The sequence below is a fragment of the Athalia rosae genome, chromosome 3, assembly GCF_917208135.1.
Source record: "Athalia rosae chromosome 3, iyAthRosa1.1, whole genome shotgun sequence".
Lineage (NCBI taxonomy): Eukaryota > Metazoa > Arthropoda > Insecta > Hymenoptera > Athaliidae > Athalia > Athalia rosae.
Window position 1 is genome coordinate 16,075,766 of NC_064028.1, and position 14,605 is coordinate 16,090,370.

Genomic DNA, 14,605 nt, shown 5'->3' on the forward strand with positions numbered 1-14,605 from the left:
ATTTGTTTTTGCTTGGCGCGAGCTAACTAGTAGAGTGAGAGAGTTGAGGTTAATTAGGTTAATTAGGTAATTAAGAATGAAAATTGGAATTGAATATTCATCGGTGGCGAAGGGACGGGAGGGGTGCGGGGATTGTATGGTACAGAATCCGATAGTTATGGTTGGTTGTATCGCCAAATTAACGAATTAGGAGTTTCAACCCCTCAAGCGAAATAATGACCGTGAATTTACCATCGATCGATGTTTTACATAATCATTTAACGGGGGGTGATTCCGCACGTATATATACAATACGCGTGTGTGTGTGTGTGTGTGTACGTAACTGCGTGCGAAGACCGCACGTACAAACACCGATACGCCATGCAGGCGTAGATTACACAACTAACCGAAAATAATGGTCGGATAAGGGCGTCGGGTAGGATGGTGAAATAATTAGACTGATCCGTTTTAACACGTACGTTATATAGCTTTATTCCGTCAACTCGTACCGTTTATAATCACCCATTAATTATTCCCTCAGTTGCTCCCATGTCGCTTGTCGCTCGTCGGTTGTCGCTCGTCGTTCGGCGCACATGTCGCCTCCTCTCGTCCGGGGAACCAGCAGACGCGACGGAAGATGACGTGTGTTTCGTCGTTGACGGTGTTCCTCGAGCGTTGCGCGATCCGTGGTATTTACGTATTTACCGTGAAAATAATCACGCAACACCTTCGAACACGACGCACGCGTCACGCACGCGTGCGTCTATGCGCGTATAAAGTTCCGTTCGTTCGTCGCGAAACATCGTAGAAGTTTCGAATCTCGCGGTGTCCACGTATTTATTGGTATAATAGGTCTTCTCGGGATACAATATTTCGTGTATCTCTCTATAACAAGTCTACACTTCGTTACATTTTACATATCATATCCTATGATTTTTAATCGAGTTTTTGAAATTATAATTACGCACGTTTAATTTATACTTTGTAACGGAGAGACGGCGAAACCGGCAATTCAGCGGAAAAGAAGAAATGGGGGCGGAAAAAAGGGCACCGAGGGTTAAAAAATTTTCATCCAACGACGTTGATAATTACTGTAATTACTCGTGAGCTTCCGAGGTTTTTTCCCGTCCGAGAACGTGCGAGTGAGAAAATGTAGAAATCGATTCGATCGTTCCGGATACAGAAACGAAGGCCGAAGATCAAAAATCTTTTTTGAGTAACTTAAAATTTTTCAAACTTCTTTCTTCCCCCATTTTCGAGCTGAAGACAATCCGAGGATCTTTCTTATGTACAGTAAATTGTTTCTCCTCGTACGTTTTCGATTCGAAAAACGTTAAGATGGTAGAAAAAATGAGTCTGGTCGACCGCCCCTTCGAATTTCGGTCGAAGTGCCCGTTTCGCACGTCTTTCTTTTGCGCGGGGATTTTCGCAACAATTCGGCCGTTCTCCTTCTCACTTTTCCGAAGCTAAAAAAAACATCGTAGACGGATCAATTTTTATGTATCTAAAATTGCACTCACGGACAAAATAAGAATTTGCCGAATCACGGAATTGTCACAAAAATCCCCTACACTTATGCATGTATATGATACCACGAGTATGTGTATACAATATATTCTCTCCTCATTTTTCATAATTATTTTCTCATTTTTTACCTCCGGTAAAACGAGGGGGCCCCAGAGCCCGCGATCGCCCTCGAGATCGAGCGCTTCTCGAAGCTCCGAGGCCGCCCGTTACATAGTCTTGACATTTCAATATTTCGCCAATCGTTAAACATGTACAGGGTGAGTTTTTTCCAAACTCCGAGATCGGGAGTAGCTCGATCGACTTTTCTCTCTCTCTGTGTCTCCCTATTTTTCGCACGTGCGGCGCGTCTACCGGGTAAGAAAATCGAATGAGGCTCCTCCCCTTCCGCACGGAATGTGGAAGAGACTCACCCCGTACATATACATACGTATACATACAGAGCTATATTATTTAAACATAATTATATTACCTTCGATAACCTAGTTCCTTGTATATTTCGAAATATATCAATTATATTTACAAATTATCGTTACAATTTGATTATACTTTGCATAAAGATTATTTGGTGACAGACGCCCCTGATACACGCGACTTCGATATTCAATTATCACGTTCGTTAACGATACACGCTATATTACATCTACACCAAATGACGCTATCGAAATTCAATTTCTTAAACCTTGCGGCGAACGTTGTGTGAAAAAAAAAATGTCCGATAACAAAAAAAAAAAAGGAGACGACTGTGCGAAACGAGTGTAAATACCTGCCCCATGGCCCGCGGTGTCTTTTACGTTTACAACCCGGTCGGATGATAATGAAGATAGCTTAAGCGCGTATAATTGGCCGTGTACAACTCGAATGTGGAGATCGTTTAACGCGCGTTGTTTAAACGCTCGTCGTACGCGGAGTTTTAGCTGTACTATTACGTCGTAGAGGGTGGTGTTGGTATAGGCATTCCATGGTATAGGTGAGCGCGGTTGGGTATCGGTGCGACGGCATCCACTTCCACGGAGAGAGAGGTCATTAATGGAGAAGAAATCGTACCTTCGACCATTATAAGCTAAACTGCACTTAGATGTGAATTTATGTATATGGGTCTATTAGCTATACGAAATAGCGTGCAAAGGTTACCTTCTTCCTCGTAAAGGTATAGGGTACCATAGGTACCCGTACCTACGGTGCTTATCTTCCGGGGTTAGGCTGGCTTTAGCTACCGCGCTTTAAGTAAAGGTTAGCACGTAAGGGTAGTTGGTAACTGTATAACGGTCCAAGTACCGCTCCCGCTCGCACCCCCGCCACCGAATGCGCTTGTTTCTCTATCTATTGTGCGCAACTGTATGCGCGTATTCACGCGTGTACGTGTGTATCAACATCTACCCCACTTATTATCGCACACGCACACGCGCGCACAGAGATCTTTACATCTACCCACAGGCCGCGACGGGTGGTCCGAGTTAAGTGTCTCGGCATCACGACTTTACCTCGTAATTTCAAAGATACGTGAAAATGTTTAGTAGTCAGATAAGAGGAGGGGCCTCGCTTTGCAATCGTCGTGATAGTTCGTAGGTAGGTAAGTATCGAGGGCTATGAAAACCGAAATCGGTGTGTCCGACCGGAGTTTGGATTTTAATTGAAAGCGGGGGTCGTGTAAGTGAAATTTTCGTTGAATAGACCCCTACTGAAGATTTTCAACCCTTGCAATATGTACGGCTACTACGGCGAATGTGTTTTTCGAGTTTGAAACTTCATTTTTCGTCGACATTGCGATGGATGGAAGAAGAAAAGAAGGAGACCGCAATCGAAATTATTGTTACTACATTCAACATTACGCGCTCGTAATTTCTTTGAAGTTACATCCAGGAATGAAATTAAACGAAGAAGGAGAAAAAAACGTTTCCTCAGGGATGGCATTCCAAGAATATTGTGCATATATTATAGGTATTTCACAAGGATCGAAGGATTATCCAATTACATAGTCAGTTTCATTCAACCGTTTACCTGCTCAATCAAAATTTCTCGAACTTTATCCCTTCGTATAAAATTTCACATTTCAATGGCGGTTCAAAGCGTCTAGCCGACTACTTTTACCTATATATATATATATATATATATATATGTATACTCATACCCTGACCGGGTAAAAAATGAAGAAAAAAGAAACTCGGTGGAAAAAAAAACAGATGAACCAGCCAATATTATTTTGCTTCGAAGACTATTTTAACCTCCGAGTCACTCATATCCGACCCTCTTACCTTTGAAAGGAGAAAAAGAAAAGGAAGAACCAATCAAGGCGTAAAAACGTTTAACGACTCGGACCATCCTGCAGATTGGTGTGCGGTTATAGGGTGTACAACTTTAATTTCAGATGATCCGGAACGAAAGCTTTTCCGAATTCCAAGTGATTGAAAGTTCAGAATTTTTTTAAGTCATGAAATAAAACATCGTGCAATGAGAACGATTTTTTTTTTTTTTTTTTTTGGTGGCAATACAGCCCTTGTAATTTTATTAATTATTCTTTCTTTTTTCGTTTTACTAGATATTGGAAAAAAAAAAAACTCGAACCACCGCGTATTTGTTTCGCATCGTTAATTGCCACTCGTAGAAAACGTCGTACCTATAGAAGCCGCCGCAGACGCTATAATATTTCATATACGGTGAGAAATTCTTCAAATATTTCGGATTCCGCAGCATGCGAAATATTTCAGCCGTATAATATATATACCTATAATGTGAATGCCTGGGGGGACCCAAGGTACCAAATGGATCAGATCGATCGAGTTCGGATTAATTCTTCTGGTACTCGGCAGACTTTTGGGGGGAAAAAAAAAGATAACAACTGCCACAAATTCGAATAAAGAAATCGATCAAAACCGCCCTTTCCGTTTAAAAAAAAAAAAACTGACCAATACACATGGTTTTTAATTTTCAAAATCTGAATTGTAACCTGCGCACCGAGCTTATCGAGGTCAGGTTTTAATCTCTTAGAAATGGAAAACACGCGAATTAAGAACCACCACAAAATTGATGTGGGTAGTAGAATATACACGTGTGGCATATGGAACACGTAGCACACTTCGTGCGCGGTATACACAGACACAAATTGATGCGGATACATATTATACGTAATTAGATATCCGTGTATATTTCACTTGGTTATGTGTACCATGTATATCTATCTATATAGACACAAGGATGTACTTCCGAAGATATATTACTCGTGTCAGGTGGTAGGAAAGGTGGTTAGTTTAGGTTGGATATAGTGAGAAGGGTGAGAAAGGTAGGCCCCTTCTTTGCGAAAGATCTGAGATAACCTTGTACCAAAGTATAGTATACCGATAGAAGCCAGGCGTCGGCGTCGGCGTCGGCGTCGGCGTCGGCGTCGGCGTGGCCAGAGATAAAGACGGCCGGAAAGGAAAGAAAGGTGGAAAGGTAGGAACGCCGAAAGAAGAAGGGGATGTGAAAGGAAAGGAGTTCGGGTTTTTTTTTTTCTTTTCGTTGGTTCGTTTGATTTTTTTTTTTTTTTTTTTTTTACGTTACTCTATGGCGAGGGGTTTCAGTTTGGTAAAAACACCCCTGGTCTTATCGAGACTTTTAGGGGCGTCTTATCACTCCCTTAAAAATTCAGTGGCTTCTCGCTATACATATACAATATTTAGGTGCTTTATGCATATTTATATGTACAATTTCGTTTTCGGAATTTTTTCTCCTTCGTAGCGTTTTTATTTTATTCCTAATTTTTTCTCTTTCTTTTTTCTTGTTCAACCTTTTTTTTTTTTTTTTCTTTAGTCTTTCAACCGCGCCCGGTAGTCGCGCATATATATAATGTAATATTGTAATGGTATAACAACAAAATATACATGACCTATACATATATATTATGTACGATTTATCCTATTTAGTTGTTTCTGTTATGTATATATATAATTTTTTCCCCCTTTTCTTAATTCATATTATTTGATTTAAAATTGAAAAGATATATATATAATGCTTAATTATTATTTTTTTTCATCGTTCCATTTCGAAATATTTCATTCTACGGCGCACATACATGTAATATGTATGCCTATGTCGCGGTAATGCAAAGTCGAACGATTGTCCATATTTACTAATTGTTCTGTTTTCTATTGAATTTTCCTCGCCAGAACGAATTGAAAATTTCCTTTCTCTTCCACTCTCTCTTTTTCTCTCTCTCTCTTTCTCTCCTTATTTCACTCTCACCGATTATTCGTTATGGCCACCATTTTGATTAATTAGCAGCACTAAATACACATTTAATTCACTCGCGCTTTTCACCACCACCACCACCATCATCATCATCATCATCATCATATATATACCATATCGATCACAGTATACATAACAACAATAACAACATATGTATAATAATAATAGATGAGTAGATAGAAAATAATGTTTTTTTTTTTCTTCCAAACAGTTCAATAAATCCTTTCTTTTTTGTTCATTAAACAAATTATACCACATGTAACGATGATCATATAATATGCACGACGTATGTAAATACCTATGTGTACCCGCGATCAATAATATTTGCGATGCTGTAACAATAGTTATAATCGTATCGAGGTTGATAATAATGATATTGATAATAATAATAATAATAATATAAATAATGGGACAAATGATAATATAGTCATGTGATTATGTATAGGTGTAACGGTGTTTATATATATATATATATAATGTATATGCGTATAATATATGTATATTGTATTAAGTGATGTATTTATAGTATATATATATATATATGTATTTGTAAATGATAATTTGTATCATTAAAAAACGTAATCGATTATCAATGTATATTTAGAAACGCCAAAAGAGAGGCGAGGAATATTACGAACGGTGGATTCGCGAGTTTGAGCTGTCCGCCATGTTGCATTGCCGCTGGGTGCTCACCTGTGAATCAAACAATCGAAATTTTCATCAAATCGAGGATACGATTAACAAGTGCCTATAGAAATGTATCGCACCGCGTGCTGATGGATATGCAATGTAGACGCACACACGTCTAGCTATTCATTACGTATGAATGTGAACCACCACATACGTCAACGGTTTGTATCAAACGACGGTGATTAGCATCGAAATTCGCTCGAAAATCCGCCTATATACGATATCTACGTGTGGCGGAAATCGTTGAAATTCCACGGGTATTTATTATATCATTTACAGGAACGGGGGTCGGAGGAGGAGGAGGAGGAGCCGGAGCGACGAGATCAGGATCAGGATCAGGATCCGGATCAGGATCAGTGGAAAAGGCCAACCTTTTCGGTTGTGTTACACGTAAGCAGAATTCAGGCCAATTTTAACACACACCTAATACCACGGTGAATATGCCCGATTTAATAATACTATTGTTCAACCTAAAAGCTCAACCCACCGAGGCACTTTCTGCTACAGATGTTACGAGCGTAGGCATTATACTAACACGTATACCCACGTACGGGGTGTCCTGTTCTCGGGCTGAACAGACAATGAAAATTTCCAAAGTAAATTCATTTCCTCTGAAAATCGTTGGTGATTCATGATTTCCATATCCATTCATTCCTATATACCGCCCGTTTGCCCGATCAGGCGAGCAATCGCGGAACGGTAAGGACGGTGGGGGCGCGTAAGGGTTGTGAAATTGATAGCCAAAGATTGGAACAGTTTCTACGATTGTCGACATCAGGTACAGTTCTCGTTGGTTTCTACTCCAGAAACTTGTAGCTATTCGAAACGAATATCATCGATACAGAATTAACTGCATGAGCTTTTCTGACCTTCTCTTCGCGTCTAGTACAGGGTCCGTCATCCCCACCGTTACGATTGCTCGGGCGATCGGTCGGACGGGCGTGTCTTCCCGAAGACCGATGATCCTGAGTTCGTCCCATTCCGACTCCTCGACGAGGCACGCGCTGTAAACGCTTTTGGAACGGGACACCCGTTACATGACGCGCGCACATTTGAGTTCGAAGTAGACGTTTGTATTATATCCACTTTTACCGTGAATTCCCTCACTGCCACCTCGTGTTAGGTATGGTACAATATTTGAGTAGTTCTCTTCTCCCTCTCCCTCGTTCCTCCCTAATTTTCTTTCTCCACCGACGGATAATGTACCCGCCAACCCTCTCTCATATATACGGTGCAGCGTTATACAAGCTCCGATGTAATTGCGGAGATGTTTGTGTTAGAATTTTCGCTGTGTTAAGCGGAGGTCGCGAGAATTGAGAGCGGAGAGAGATTCAACAAAAATTAAACAGGTGTGTATGATGAATATACGAGGTATTCCACGCCAACTAGATCAACTTCCCCTCCCCCCTCCCCCCTCCCGCCGTTCCCTCAACCGCGCCGGGTTCTGATTTATATAGGTATACATGAAACTTTTTACACGCTTCTCCTCACTTTGAACAGCACTTTCAAATTTTCGTCCATTTTTTTTTTCCTCTTTTTTTTTCTCTTCTTCTCGTTCACGGGCGGTAAGGGTATCTTTTACAGCTTTGTCCAATTTGTTACCCGAGTTTTCCGAACTCCGGTAGAAAATTAGATACGTATCTCCATTGAAGATTTCAGTCAACGTATACAGTAGAGATGTTCGTGTTCGATGCGTCGCCCAGATTTCCAAGAAAACGATCCCCTTTGATTCTATTTTTTTCTTCTTTGCCGGAGCCAGGGTGACTTTTTTATTCGGGACTTCCACATTCGCGAAGCATTGTAGCCGGGAATATCGCGATATGTGTACGTACTCGATAAACGCGTATATTGATACGGGTACGAGAAAAATACCGTTTCCTTTCGATGTTCAACAACCCCCTGAACCGCCATTACCCTTCCCTTTGGCCCCCCTCTAAAGAAAGTATCCTTTTAGGGTATATTTCCCTACTTTTCAATTGCGAATATAGCATCGCGGGACCGCAAATTCTCAAAGGGCGACATTCGCGTGGCTCCTGAAGGATCCGCCGCTCTTTACGAAACTTGCAACCGTCAAGCAGACGAAGAAACATCAAATGGAAGAAGAAGGCAATGTTAAAAGGAAACTGAAAAAAAAGGGCTCAGGCTCAGATACAAAGGTAAAGGGTATGAAAATATACACGGTGGAGCGTGCGAACCTTTTCACAAGAGCGCGAGGCAAGGGAGTTTGGGTTTCGAAAGACGTGCCACGCGCACGAGAAAATGGCGTCCCGCGCGAATTGAGATTCACAAGATAGGAGAGAAAAAAATACCATACGCTCGGACGAAGGTTTTCCCGTGATAACGAAAAACTACGGTTTTGTTTTTGAGTCGATTATTTTACACGGTTTTTGTTTTTAACAAATTTTGAACAGAAGATTGTTTTCCGTCGCTCACCTGGCAACAACATTTCGTGCATACATCTGCACGCGAATAACTTCGCGAGGTGCGAATTGAGGACGACGGCCATCTACAGACCGAATCCTCGATGATAATTTTTCTTATTTTACTTTCTATCTTTCGTTTCAATTTTATCTTCTCTTGTCACGCCTTCGGTGTGAATAAAAGCTCCGGTTAGATTGTTATACGTACCCACTCGAGATTTTATCTCACAAGCAGGGGTACGTTGTACGAAACATCAGCTGAACGGAATACAACGTTGACGCTAACGACTTGAAGTTAGAAACACATCGTTAGCTAAATTACCGGAACGTGTAGATCGTCTCTCTTCAATTGCAAAACTGTTGTGCAGCAACATTTCATACACGTACTACATTGCGATAGTTATAGTACGTAGTCAGCAGCAGCGAACCGTCGAAGCGGAGCACACGACTCGTTTGAAAATATTGAGCGAATAAAAAGACGGGGAAAAATTTAACACGCGTCCCCGTTTGCTCGGTGAAAATTGAGGAGGACCGGAAAAAAGTTGAACAAATTAGACACGAATTTCGTCGTTCGAGTTTCGATCAAAGTCAAACGCGCAAACCCATGCAGCGTTTTCGAATATCTGTTCTCACTGAAACCGAAGAAGAAAAAAAAAAAAACACCGAAATACCGCGCAAGAGTTTTGTACCGTTTTTGCAAACTTTTGTGGATTCGGAAAATCGTTTTCTCATGGAAATTCAGAAATGAGACCAAAATTGTAAAAAAAAAAAACAAACTAGATGAGGTGATGCAGGAAAAATCGAAAAACTCGCAGCAGGGATACATCGGTTGATAGATCATCGGGGTAATACGTCTATCTGTGTGCATAGTTATTATCATTGAGATCATACCGTTGAGCACGTGGACGAGAACTGTTTTTGGATTCGCGTTGCTGGGGTGGCAGGTGTATCGACCACTGTCCGCCGGTTGCGCTCTCTGCACCAGAAGATAAGACGTGGTGATTTCCCCCTTTTCCGTTATTACGGAAACACCCCCACGAGGACTGTCGTAATTGATTTCCTGCAAAGTCAGAAACCCCGATTAATTCCATTGCCAATCGCTCCTCTCCAATTCTCGCCAATTCTCTCCACTATTTCTCTTTCTCTCGGTTTCCAGATCACATCTGATATCGGCGCGACGATGAAAACGGCAAAGGGCGCACCATGCGGATGGGAGATTGCCCGGACCTCGCACACACACACATATATATATATATATATAAGTTTAATCGGCACGTCGTCGCCAAGCCGAGAACGTATAGTCTACGGACCTGCAGATCCGCCAACCCTTGCCAGGGGGGGTACATAGCCGCGTTAGCCTACACGTATACCTCAAAGGGTGACCGAAACCCGTATCTACCGCACACGCTTCACCGCTTTCAATTTTCCCCGCGGAAACTGTGAACGCTCGACGCGGAATCGACAATAATTTTCGAAAAAATAAATCACTTATTACGTAAGATAAGCTACAACGGATCGCCCCATTTCAGTTTTCCGCTTCGCCAAAATTTCAAACTTTCGCATTTCCTCAACCGTCTCTCAGAGTTATCGGCTCTTCGTTCGAAGTCTCGCTAGTTAACGACGCTCGTAGGTCCGAACGCGAAATTTGAAATCGTTTGATCGTTCTCAATCGCTGGAAGGGGATCGATTAATTTCTCCCCCTACGGTTAACTGAATTACGAGTACCGACTCGGTTACGTTACGTTACGTACGTCCAGTGCCTACGAACAGACATTAGTCAGCGGGTATCGTCTTCGCGCGCGATAACGATAATTGGACATCCGTCGATTTAACACGTTTCCCGACTTTCGCCCGTAGATCAAAACGTTCCAACCGTTACACGCCATACCGCGTCCCCCGGGCTGCGCGTCAAATTACCAATCTTCCCATGATTTATAGGAAATTGTGATTGACCGAGTGCACGTAGCGCGTGGTATCGATCCGGCGATCTCGTACCCGCTGTATCACAAGTCTCGAGAAATTTTGCTGTCTAATTTTTACTCGTTCCCGTGAAAATTATGCACCACCTTCATAAAAGATACCGAGAGAATTTCATTTCATTTCCAACCCCTACGAATTATTCCATATCGTTCCAGTTTTCGACCAATTTCGTTATTTGAAAATTCTGTCTACTCTTCTGTCAGAAAAAGTGCACCGGAATGACGATAAAAAAAATGAGGAGAAAAAGACACACGGAACTTGCAGATAGTTCGAAGAGAAAATTTGGGAAAAATTCAAGGAGGTAGGTGATTTAAAGTCAAGAACGCAGTCGAGTAAAGAATCGTCGGTTGGATTGGATGGTCGAGATTTTTAAAAATCGTGAAGCCCATAATATCCGCAGCGACGAGGGATGAACCGCTTTTTGTTAAAAAGTCGACTTCGCTTCTTTCTTCTGAATGACCGATTTAAATTCCCAGGAAACTGTTCAGTCAACTCTGACCTTTTCACAAAACATATAACAAATGTAGGGTACAAACATGAGGAAGAATGGTCATTCCATTTCCATAAAACGTTGAAAAAACCCAAACTTCACTTCCATTATTCTACGTCTATTTTTTTGACTCTCTCGTTATATTTGGTTGACAAAAAAATCGTGATCGTCAACATTTTTTTTCACAGTTAAAAAGTCGAAGAATCCTCCGCTCGTGTTATAAAACGCGACGTGGTGGCAAAGTGAAAAAGCATATGCCACAGCGACGTGTATGAATTTGAAAAAAAAATAAAATAAATAATAATAAAAATTTTTACCCGGTGTTTTATTTACTTCGGATTATCCGGTTCTCTGAACATTTCCACCTGTGTACACGAAATTCGGTTAGAAGAACTGTCGAGGCTAAAATGTTCCGAGCAATTTGAATGATCGAGCCCATCCGAGTGTGTTCTATTATTTGACTACACATAGAATCGCCGAAAATTTAGTGTGTACACCCTAGTCAAAACAATGGACGTGAACGATTTCAATTTGACGATTTCAACTGAGAATATAAGATAAAAAAGCACGAAAAAAAAGCCAAAAAAAAAAAAAAAATTATAACGTATACAGAGAGAAACACAAACGAAGTGGCAAAATTGCAAATTGTCGATCAACGATCACATCGACGGTTGATACAACGTCAAACGAAAAGAGACAGGCGCGGATGAAAAGGTATGATGGCAAAAAAAAAAATGAATAACATCGTATATCTGTATCGCTGTATACTGAGTACATTTCAATTTTCATATAACGAATATTTTCAACGCGTCACCGCCGGTACTGCAACGGTACAAAAGTTTTACACCGGTTATTCGGAGTCGGACCTACGGACAGGTAGTAAAAAATTTTCCGTTCAATAAAACCGAATAGATATAAAATATCCGTCACGGGTTTCGAGTGAAATTTCGCTTGATTTAGGTACCTACTTGATATATTTTTTTTTTTTTTTTTCGTTACTTCGTCGGAAATGAAATATAATCCTAATCGAAGTGATGAAATTCGAATAGTCGGCATTATTCCGGTGTGCAAGAATTTATGCGTAGTTTCCGTTGGAATGAAAAGAAAAAAACAACGCTTGAGATTCCAATGTGGCGAGGTATTAATTTCACGTTGCCGATGATGAATTTCGGAACTTCAATTGACCACCACCGAAGGTATGTAAATTCGGCGGGCTGATGATCGTATAGATTTCAAAATGTTCACTTGCGAATACATTCCACCGAATTCGATCGGGAATTCATCCGATTTTCCTACACAATTTAGGAATTAACGAAACGTGAGATCATAAGTGAAAAAATTTTCTACTCAAAAAATCCTCCGCGAATTCCTGCAGCGAAATCAACTCGACAGCGGTATCGTCCGGATTCTATTTTACATTTGCAATGCGAAGCATCCGCTCTTAGGTATCATAGAAATGCGAATACGAACCTCGTGATTGTGCGTCCAATAGATGGCTGGCGGTGGTTCCGGACTGTGTCTGACCACACAGGTGAGGTTCATTGTGCTCCCACGGTTTATGTACATTTCCGGACCTCCGATAATTGTCGTCACCGGCTCTGATCCAATAGGCATTTAATACATAGAGGAGACCAGTTCATGGATAGGTGTACGTACGTACGTACGTACGTACGTACGTGTACATATGCTCAAGAGTTAATTAACATGCTCCCCTAATTAACACCGTCGCAAATTACTTTTCATTAGCGAAGGATGTAACGTCATATTATCATAGTTATGAATAAATATACTCTTGTTGTACGTATGAAACGTGGTTTATGCGTCGGGTGAAAGTACTGCGATCACGAAGCGTCTCCTCGAGGGTTGAGAGAAAGAAAAAAAAAAAAATTATTCTCAAATTGTGATTATACGTACTAAAGAAAAAACCGAGTAAACGTTACTTTTCTTCTCTTTTTGCGAAAACGAGAATCTCTCGAAACTTCTGACCGACCTTATGTACATTATTCATTCGTCTGAAAGTTCGAACAGGCTTTTTTTTCGGTCTTTCCAAAACCGAGCTTTGATTTTTTTTCTTCTCTCTTTTCTGGGGGGGGGGGGGGGGGGGGGACGAGAGCGATGATAAAAAACTAGACTACAGGGCACAAAATGCTGTCACCTGAATTAACAGACATCATTTTGTTTTTTTTTTTTTCTTTCATCTTCTTCCACCGCTGCTCTTATAAGGGTAACTTTGAAAACGAGAGGAATGAAATCCGATATCAAATTACGCTGATTGTGAGTACCTATATACAATGAGATATATAAGTTCTCTCCAATTAATTACATATACACCGAATTTATTATAATTGTGTGACCTCGCAGTTAATCAGGGCGACTCTTACATTAATGAATGCGAAGCGCGACGAGGGTGGGACGGGGAGTCCAGACGAGTGGTTAAAAAAAAATAATCGGATATCTTAATATTATGTCGATCTCGTACCAGAATCTTTTATTATCAATTATCGGTGATAATTTCTTTTTTTTTTTGTTTTTAATTTTCCAGCTGTGATTCTTCCGTTTCGATTTTATTCGACGTTCGGGGAAGGATTTAATCATCATCATTTTGCTTTCGCTTTTGGTCCTTTTTGGGGGCATATGTGGAGAAGTTATTTACGAACGAGGCTTATCGCTTAGACGACGTACGGATCTTGTCATCCCTACGACAGCGTAGACAGGGGCTGCCTCTACGCCAGAGTTGTTTGCGATGTGGAAGAAAACTTTTAGTCACGTTTGAGGGGCAGCGAAATCCAACATGCTTTCAAAGAAAAGCTGCTAATTCCATCCGACGATGATCGGAAAGCGACAAAATGCTTTCGAAACTTTCTTTCATATTTTCTTATTCTCTATCTCTTCTATTCACCATTTTCGCGATCCATACAAAATCGAAAGAGATTAGTTTCGGCTCGACGATTCATCGAAAGGGTAGTCCGTATAATTTTTCCTCCGCTTTTCAGAAGAAAGTCTGGTAATCGTATAGATTATACCCGTAACGAGGTCTTCGAATTTCTAGAAACCGATATAATTATCCCAATTTATATCGGTGCACGTACGAAACGAAGAAAAAAAAATTAAACTCTGAGAAAATTGGATCGAATAGTTAGTGAGAATAAATAAACAAACAACGCTTCGCGCCCGGAAAAGTTATCGCGGTGAAGGGAAAAAAAAAATATATAAAATTCCGATTAGAAATGACGAAGGGAAAATAATTGCTCGATTTGGCGCGAAACGCCTCGTATATTCGCGAACAAAAATCCGT

General features: G+C 40.9%; 1 protein-coding gene across 1 annotated transcript in view; it reads right to left on the reverse strand.

The window, feature by feature from the left end:
• Positions 1 to 445: 445 nt before the first annotated feature.
• The window catches only part of LOC105690391 (SPEG neighbor protein-like), a 40,009-nt gene continuing 25,849 nt past the window's right edge, over positions 446 to 14,605 (reverse strand). Inside the window, exons 4-6 of the mRNA XM_048653282.1 lie at positions 12,781 to 12,908; positions 9,732 to 9,900; positions 446 to 6,423 (exon numbers count right to left, since the gene is read on the reverse strand). Coding sequence (XP_048509239.1) covers positions 6,320 to 6,423; positions 9,732 to 9,900; positions 12,781 to 12,908 — 401 coding nt within the window. The 3' untranslated portion in view covers positions 446 to 6,319. The remainder of the gene's footprint in view (positions 6,424 to 9,731; positions 9,901 to 12,780; positions 12,909 to 14,605) is intronic.